General features: G+C 40.7%; 1 protein-coding gene across 1 annotated transcript in view; it reads left to right on the top strand.

Moving 5' to 3' along the window:
- Window positions 1-9,836, top strand: part of BRINP3 (bone morphogenetic protein/retinoic acid inducible neural-specific 3) — a 79,265-nt gene that overhangs the window by 24,269 nt on the left and 45,160 nt on the right. The window contains exon 4 of the mRNA XM_010133269.1: window positions 2,390-2,626. Coding sequence (XP_010131571.1) covers window positions 2,390-2,626 — 237 coding nt within the window. The remainder of the gene's footprint in view (window positions 1-2,389; window positions 2,627-9,836) is intronic.

The raw sequence follows: 9,836 nt of genomic DNA, 5'->3' as shown, positions 1-9,836 counted from the left end.
ACGGAGTCGCCAGAGGTGCAGGGTGTAGGTTTGCAAAGACTTTAAATAATGAGGAGTCCAAAGGTTCCTCTTAGGACTTTTGAGAAAACCTGGAAGTTAGGCATCTCGCTCATGAGAAAAATAAAAGTAATTAGGTATTTAAAAAAAGAAAAAGTTAAAGAGAAGACAGAAAGAAAATGAAAAAGAGAAAGGAGAAAAAAAAGGGGGAAAGGGAAGAAAAGAGGCACATTTCTTAAATAATTTTTTGTTCGCTCCCATAGATGCATATCCCAACCCGCAATCTCAGTACATAAACATTTTTGAAAAGAATGATTTTTTTGGTTACACAAATGTAGCACAAACAACTTACTCTTATTAGGATGAACCCAGTCTAGATTCTGTCTAATTTATGTTCTGTTGCATCTCTCTGTGTGTGCAGAGCGAAAGAAGAATGTGATTCATCATTTGCAGTTACAGGTAGCCTCACAATTATTGCATCAGTCACTCAGACGTACAGTGTGAGATTGTTGCTGACTATTACACATGGCTCTGTGGGAAAGAGGATCTTCCTGTTTAAAACACCATGTGCTTTTTTATCTCTTTTTTTATTCCTTTCTCTCTCCCCAGAATAGCCATGGAATTGTACAATTATTTCAGGGGCAATACATATTTTTAAAACAGAACTTGTCATTTCTATTGGAAGAAAATGAGATGTTTCCAGAAACAATTTGTGATTTTTTTTTAATGGTCTCCAGCACGTTCCTCAGTTACAACTGGGAAAATAACCTTTGCATTCCTCAGACAGTGGTTTGATGCATGTCATTGGGTTGTCATGATGAGAAATAGATTATCAGAACAGCGTAAACTATGCCGTGCTTACCATGGAGGAGTTGGATCGGACTCAGTTGTGCTCATCTGGGCTTTCTTTTCCTTTCACAATTTCAAGGCTTATCACAATTATATGAGTACCTTGAAAGGTTTCTTCAGGTAACAACAACGTTTTACAATTTTTGATGTGAGGTAGAAGAAAGCACAGACAGGCCTGGCTGGAGCAGTTGTGGTATAACTTGTGGAAGGGTTTTGAGCTTACTGTTACATCTGTTGTTTGTATGTACTAGAAAATAAGTAGTAAATACCTATGAAATTGTCCAAGTGACTATGTAAATTAAACCTACATCATGGATAACCAATCCATATGCTGAGAAATCACTTGGCCCACAAATAAGCTCCAGCAGTTCTAGAGAGATTATTTTTGCCACTGAATATAACAACAAATATTAAACAAAGATCTGCGATGTGCCTTGCAGTGGCTTTTTGATTGGTTGATTGCTGCTGTAGGTAGTGACCGATAGTGAGCTAATTAAATTGCTTCTGTGTAAAATACTTGTTCCATCCTTGGGATCATGTAAGCAACAGTCAAAATTTTCAGAGAGGTCTAAATTTCTGGTCACGTGTATTCTGAATTTTTGATTTGTCTGCCTTGCAGTTCTGATACATCAGTGTGACACACTTTTGCAAGGCCTCTGCATGCCCTCACAGGGTAAGGTGGGAAGACATGTTACAAAGGCATTTGTGATGCGGCAGGAGATTTTTGAAACCCCAGGGAAGGCAGCGTACCCTTTCTCCCTGCTAAAGCTTTAGTAGATTTAACAATGGATTTTCTCTCCTGAGGTTTATCCATCACACCTGACTGTCCCTTAGCAGTTAAATACCAGTGGTATAAGAAATGAAATATCAGCTGAATTTGTATTTTTCTAACGTTTCCTCCAAACTGATTCTACCCATTCTTTCTTAGTCTCCTCAGAATCCTGAAGAGATAACCGGAGTTATTTAGACAAGCTTTATCTTGTTGTGTCAAAGGCGACATGGAAAACGAGTCCGATACAGAATGGGAATATTTCCCTTCACACCTCTTTTTCTGACTATACTGCCTCTTGACTCTGTCTCTTCTTTTTCCCTCCACTAATGCTCTCAAAATATGCGTTAGCTGGTCATACCAAGATGATAATTTGGCTGCATGTTTCCCTGCTGCAAAACTCATCCTACTGAGGCTGTTCACTCAGCAGTTCTTTACAGGAAGTTGATGGAAGCCTTTCGTTCTGATTTTGACACTCCCTAGAAAGAAACTATAGCAGTGACTGCTCCAAGGAACATGAGTTAGTAGTTAGTGGAAAGGATGCTCCTCACTGAGAGGAAAATGTGGGGAATACATCAGAAATTAATTCTGCAGAAAGTAAATGTGTGATAGTGCAAATGCTAGAGAGATGTGTACACTGTCCTTGAATAGCCAAACAGTTTCCTTTTTCATAATTGTGGAGGTATTTTTCATTTGTTGGTTACGTAGGTTGGGGAGGCTGTTTGGCTGGAGTATTCCTTTGCATTTAATACCGTAACACTTTATTTCCTTCAGGTCTTCAGGTCATCCTGCCTGAGTACCTGCAAGAACATTTTGTCCAGGCAGCCCTCAGCTATATTGCCTGCAATTCAGAGGGGGAGTTCATCTGCAGGGACAATGACTGCTGGTGTCAGTGTGGTCCCAAGTACCCAGAGTGCAACTGTCCCTACATGGACATCCAAGCCATGGAAGAGAACCTGCTCCGCATAAGTGAGACCTGGAACGCCTATAACAGTGAATTTGAAGAGTCTGGTGAGGTGTTTTATAAATTTTTTGACTGTTTGGCTATATCTCACAAAAAGCATTTATACAACGGACCCCATCTGAAATCTCCAGAATGGTTTGGACATCTAAAGATAAACATACTTAAACCATACTTAAAAAGCATCTGAGTCTTAACTATTATAACCTTCTGATAGGAAGTGTTGACCTCACCCCGTGTTGATCAGCAGTCTGTGTAATCACATTATTAGATTTAGACAGCTATGTCTGAGTATTCATCTGCCCTACGTTGTGGAGCGCAGGGCTGAGAGGTCTCGGTTGCTTTTGGAGAGAGAAGTGTACTGGAAGAGGCAGAAAGCAGAACAGATGAGGAGCAAAGTCAAGTTATACACTTCATGTGGGTATTCTGCATTTTTGTGCTGTAGTGCAGCTGAAACAGCTGGATTGCTTCACACCCATTTTTCAGTGTTGGAGCAACATTTCTCCTGTACTTCCCCTTTATTGTGTCCCTCCAGCGGTACCATGAAGCTGACATGGAGAGCATTGCTGGCCCTTGATTTACCAAGTAGTTAATAGTTCATCTTGTTGTAGTTGGCAATTCATATGATTTCTGTTTGAATTGGACCTATCCATGTCATCTCTAACAATGTGTTTGCGCCACACTGGTTTTCTTTGAAGCATTGAGTTTTGCTTCATACATCATTTCACCTGTCCTGATCATCAGAACTTCCAGTCCCATAGAGAACGGGAACCACAGGTAAAATTAGCTTCTGAACAACTGTTTTCACAACTCGCTCACTCAGTGATACCAGGAGCAGCTGTCTGGCCAGATGGTGGGAAAAGTAAGGAGAGCTCAGCAGACCTGGAACAAATCACTGAGGGGGAAAAAAAATTTTAAAAAAGGGATGAGGGAGTTAAGAAGCAGAAAGAAGAAAAAACCCACAGTTCTTAATAAGTTTTGTTGGAGAAGGCTGTGGACGAGAAGGAGAACTATCAGAGTGATCCTGCACTGTGGACAGTACACTGCGTACACATGACCATCATTAAGGCATATGCCACACCCACTGTTTTGCCCTTGAAGTATTTAAATCATTTAAGATTGAATGAACACACAAAGCATGACTTGCACATCTCAATGGTAGCTTAGAAAATCTCTTAATTTATAAACCGTTCTGCATAAAGATGCTCATGGAGAGGTAAGATGATATAGGTCTGTGCTTTCTTGAAAAAGAAGTCAGTGCGTAAACTTTAGGGACTCAGTCATCGTCCCTACAAGCTCCCTGCATAGATCATACTTTACCACCTGGACAGCTCTCCTACTGCAGAACTGTGCAATGTAGAAACAATGAAAAACACTATTAACAAATCCCAGCGTGATCTGATTCACGTGAGTAGCGGGTTCTGACAACAAAAGTGCCCTGTGTTAAAAACCTGATCTTTTAAATAGTTATAACTTCGATGTGGGATGTACCTCCTTTGGTTTTTGTCTGAGGCGGTGGAAATCAGCTCTTGCAGTAAGAATGTGCTGGTTTATTCTAATGAACTTGTAATAAAAATAAATGGGCTAGAGAAGAGTAGGGTGAAAGACCACCAGATTATTTGGTAATTTAGAGTCTGAGTAGACAAGGGGCAGGAAAATCCAGAGCACGAACAGTGCCATAGAGTATACCACTTTGGGAGGAATGAGTGATTGAATGCCATTCTTGGGCACTATGAGCTCCAGATACAGGTAAAGTGAAATATGACTCTATTAATTTTCTAACTTTTCTGCCACCCAAACCCTTCCTGACCTGACGTATAACAAAAGAGTCCTCTGAATCCAGAAGCAAATTTTGTCCCCTGATGCAGACCTGTGAAACTTGCTGGGTTCACTTGAGTTCAGGCACGTTATCTGTGGACAGAACTCAGCCTAAAGAAGAAGTAGTAAATATTCTATTGAAGATGGTTTGTTTACTGTAGGTGTTATCTCTCCTGCTGTCTGTTCAAGATAAAACAACTAAGGAATAGATTAAAAAAAAAAAAGGCAGTTCTTCAGTGCCTAAATCCCACTGGAAATCAATGGGGAGCTAAATTTAGTTTGTGTTTGATCCATATGAATTTCCAGAAATAGAGAAAATAGCAGCAGGGCTGTTTTCTCTACGGCTCTCTTCCAAAATAGGCAGTTTATGTTATTGTTTTACTTTTTACATCGCGAGATGTGAAGAAAAAGATGTGTGTACCTAGTCAAAAGTCCAAGGTCCTGAACACTGCAAGTACCACCGCAGAAAGGTGCATACGTGTCCAACTGCAACGAGCAATCGCATTAGCTGAATGTAATGTGGGTGAGATGAAAGCATGTACCATCTTAGAGACCTCATGCAGTTGAAGTCCAAAGTTCTGCACCTGGTGAGTCCTGCACCAGGACATGCTGGGGCCACCCAGCCAGAAAGATGATGGGCAGAAAAGGACCTGGTGGTCCTGGTGGGCATCAGGTGGACCATGACCTGGCAGTGTGCCCTTGCAGCAAAGAAGACTGATGGTACTCTGGGTTGGTTTAGGAAGAGCATTGCCAGCAGGTCAAGTGAGAGGATCCACCTCCTCTCCTCAGCACTGGTGATGCCAGACCTGCAGTGCTGTGTCCAGGTCTGGATTCCTCAGTGCAAGAGAGACATGGACATGTTGGAGAGAATCCTCAAAGCTGATGAAAGGTCTGGAGCATCTCTCTTATGAGGAAAGGCTGAGAGAGCTGGGACTGCTCAGCCTGGAGAAGAGAAGGCTTGGGGATCTTACCAGTGTGGATAAATACCCATAAATACCTAGTGCAAGGAAGATGGAGCCAGGCTCAGTTCAGTGGTGCTCAGTGACAGGATCGAAGGCAATGGGCACAAACTGAAACACAGGATGTTCCCTCTGAACATCAGGAAATACTTTTTTACTGTGGGGATGACCAAGCACAGATACTAATTACCCCAGGGAGGTTGTAGAGTCTTCTTTCTGGGTCATATTCAAATGCTGACTAGCCATGGTCCTGGGCAACTGGCTCTAGGTGGTCCTGCTTCAGCAGGGGTTTGGACCGGAGGTCCTTTCCCGCCTCAACCGTTCTGTTACTCTGTGATCAAAGAATTTTCCTGGAGGACTGTGGTCTGCAGTTGGGGTTTGCTGGTAGTGACAATTCTCTTTGGTGCAGTCACAGATTAGGTAGCCAAGCACATGCCAGTTCAGTCGGTCATTTGTTGTGTGCAGATTTCATTTAACTTGGGCTCTTCTGGCACCTTTTAACTCCTCAAATCTCATCTGGGAGAGGACATGGAGCAGAATGTTATTTATCTGGCAGTAAATGTGGCTGCCTTTTTCATCTCCCTAGCTGCCCTTCAGTGATACATACTTGATCACTATTAGCTCTATGAACTTCATATGAGCTCTTAATATCAGGTTATGTTCGAAGTTCTGAAAGAAATTAAAAGAGCTACTTTAAATTATTTACTCTGAACCATCTGCTTATTCTTTATCGTATCTTGTGGCCTCCAGACTCAGCTACTACCCTTGCAAATGAGCATCTGTTTCCTTATCAAAAATCCATACTAAAGCTGTTCAACCATTATTAACAAATTTCATTAGTTTCTTGAGGCCTTTGGCTGAACTAATGTGTAAGAAAAGTTCTCAGATGTAATTCCAAGAAGATGGTGTGTTCTTATCATCTAGAACATGGCCTAAAAGTAAACCCTCTAACAGAATGGAGCAGTGTTTCATTTACCCTTTCTTAACGTGCATGAAACTAGCCTTTCCCAGGAAGCTGTAGCCTGAAAGGACAACTAGATAATCCAGCTGACCTGTTACCACAAGTCACTAAGTTTCGCTGAGGTTCCAGAACATGAAGTCCACCTGCATAGATTAAAGCTCTGCAGTCTTCCTCGTGTGCCTGTAGCCTGCCCCACCTTCTCCATGTGGTGTTCTTTTAATATTGCAGATTTTCCTGTTACCCCTCTGTCCCTAACACTAGGAAGGTGTACTTGTCCCCCTCATCCTCTCAGTAGACTTTGTCTTTCCATTTCAGGAAGAAGCTTTGACCTATGCACTCACGTACTAATTAATTTCGCACAGTAGAGAGTAGAGAATCAAAAGATTCCTTGAAAAAGCTCTCAGATTTTTGAAGTGTGTAGGACTTTCACAAGTCCTGATGGTTACAAGCAGTGCCAAAGATGGTGTCAGTGATGGTGGTTACTTTGCCTTGTTGCACTGGTGTTTTGGTGACTTTCTTGGCAAGACTTAATGTTCAAGGAAGCAAATCCTGACATGCAGTTCTGTCTAAGACTGCCTGGCAATTCAGCATCACACAGAGATCATGACCCACTGCTCTAAAGCACAGGAAAGGCATGAAGACCCCTAAAAAACACCCCCAGGCTCTGGATTCTGATGACGAGGGTAAGAGGATGATCATGCATTGTCTGCACCACGATCCTGGTGTGGTTTGCTGCTGAGTGCCTTTGGAAATCTGGCCTCTTCATTTAAACAATTTAAATGACAGCAATTTTCTTTTAGGGCGGTCTGCTCAGTGACATCTAAAAGAAATTTGTAGCAGTCCATGTGGCAACTTAATTTCATTTTTCTAAATTAAAAAGGCTATTAAAATAAATAAGGACATGGATGATAGGGTTGCTCAAACAATAGAAGAGGGCGAAAGTGCGTTTTCATAATTTCTTTTTTTATCGCTGGCATTTATGAGACCTCCTGGAAACATGAAAGTAAAATCTTCCATCCAAGCATTTATTTTCACATAGCTCACACGCAATGACAGCTTGCTGCCTTGTCTTTGCATATTTCCCAAGTGCTGAGCAGTCGTTTTTTTTTTTTTATGGTTTTTTTTTTCCTTGAAGGCAACAAAGTCTCCTTTGGAATATTGCCTTGAAAAGCACGGGATGACACACATTGATCATTAGGAGGTATGCTTTCAAACTGGCCTTGAAATTGAAAATTTCTTCTTTCAAACATTTCGTTTCAATATAAAAATCTAGGGAAGGAAACAGCACAACTACAACAAACTGGACAGAAATTTTACTGTTGCAGCTGGACTTAAAGGTGACTCAGTGAAGCGCTGAATTATGCACTGCTTTTTGTCACTTGTAGTCCATTAAACTTCATAGCTTTGCCTTGTTTGGTTGAATGTCCAGCATCAGGTTAAACAGATCAGAGCCTGTGCCATCTAGGACTGTGAAGAGCTTTTCCACTGAACACATGGTGTGTGTGTTATCAGACATGTGGCCTCACAGGCATAATTAAACATCAAAAATAATCCTGTAGAAGTTTTGACATGCATCCCTCTACAGCTTTAAGATTCTCTTCTCAAAATGTGGAGTATGATTTTTTTTTCAATCACTTCTGTATCTGCATTATAGAGATATTTTGAAAGGTAAATTTCAGTATCTCAAATTGAAAGTGGTATAAGTAGATCCAAAGTAAGTTGATAGCAACTTTCACATTAATATTTGCTGAAAGGGTTTTTCATTGTGCATCCATCCTCCGTCACTGCTTTCATTGCAAAGTACACGCTGAAGTGAATTGCTGTTGCAAGCTGTTTCTTCTTAAATCCCTGGATTCCCTGGATTTGGATTTCATGTCTAATGCGTTTCATAATTCCCTCATAACTCCAGGATGTCTTGCTATTGAGCATCAATTACCCTGTACATGTACTAGCTTAAACTCATCTGAAAATCCACAGTTTTGAAAGGTTCACCTAAAAATTAGGTCCAAATACTTGGTTAATATGTGGCACTTAATGTAGTTACTGAAGTTTTCTTGTTTGCATCAGCAAAACAAGATTGCTTCTGAGACTTCAGACTCCTACTCCCTCAGTTCAATTATATTTTCCATTTCTTTAAAATGATTGAATTAATAATGTTCCCCAAATCCCTCTAAAAAAGAGCTGGATTTAAAGGGTTGAAGAAAGCAGCTTCCAATAGAGGGGACAATCAGCTTATTACTGAACTAAATATCTGTAATAGTGAAGATGAGGAAGGCCAGGCATCCCATCCTCTTTTTTGGGGTAGCATTTGCATCTTATATAGTTACTTTTACGTATAATATACAGAGAGTAATAGGGGAAATCATGTCCACTGTTCCATAATCTTCAGTGAGATTTGGAGAATTCTCCATTTAATAATGTCCTGAATTTATGCCTCCATCTTCAAAATGCAGAAAACCACAATGTTTTGATAACACACTTTCAGAACTGTGTCCCTTCTCCTTCAGCTCCTATTTTCCCGTATGAAATACGAGCACACTGTGAAATGACAGGAAACACTGAAACAAGAAAGGCTTCTTCCACTAAGTACAGCTACTTCCCAGACCCGCAAACCAGTTTTACTAAAACCAGGTGCAACAGAAGCCCAAACCTGGTCTCAGAGAAAGTGAAGAATTGGTGATGTTGAAGTTAATGTCAACCTTGATCAGTTGAAACTCTTAGGCAAAATTGGCCAATATTTTTACTATTGAATGCTATGAAAAGAATAAATTTCAATTCACACTTGGCATTAATTCACACTTAAATATAAAGCAGATGCAAAACCAGTCAGTTAAGCAAAATGTAAATTTAAATCTTTAGATTTAAATAGATTAAAGTTTAAAAACCCCAATAAATAAATTTAAATACTGTCCAGCATTGAAGACAGAAATCTCAGCCAGCTGGCTGACAGAATATGTTATGATAAAAGCCAGTCACAAACCCAAATCTTCAGGGTCAAATGTGAATCGCAGCATAAAGACACAAAAACCTGGCGGAAAGAAGTTTGCATCATCAGATAAGTACTAACTTCTTCATTGTTTCCTACACTGTTGTCAGCTGAAGTTCTGGAATCACCTTAATTGTGAATCACATTAACATCTCCCAGCAGTGTGTCAGGGGATGCAATCAGCGTTCCTCGCCTGCTTTGTTCTTTCTCCTCCTCTCCATCATACCAGCATTTTAAGATACTGCTGTGTTCATAGTGCATCGGGTTCTTTCTGATGGATGACTCCAGCAAAACTCTCTTTAGTCAGAAACATGTGATGTAACTGTGATTGCTGTCCCAATAAGTCACTGATTTTTGCTATTCCTCTGACAAGGATTCTTTCTAAAAACTGCTTTATCAGAAGGGAGCACCATGGGATTCCTTTCTGTTGCCTCTCACCATCTTCAAATCCAAGTCACTTAGATGACAAGGAAAAAGATTATTTTTCCCAGCTCCCAAGCCAAGGCCTGGGCATCACACACCATCAGCCTGGGTTC

This window comes from Buceros rhinoceros, unplaced genomic scaffold (assembly GCF_000710305.1).
Source record: "Buceros rhinoceros silvestris isolate BGI_N320 unplaced genomic scaffold, ASM71030v1 scaffold8413, whole genome shotgun sequence".
NCBI lineage: Eukaryota > Metazoa > Chordata > Aves > Bucerotiformes > Bucerotidae > Buceros > Buceros rhinoceros.
Note: the sequence above shows the minus strand (reverse complement) of the source record. Positions and strands in the feature narration are given on the sequence as shown.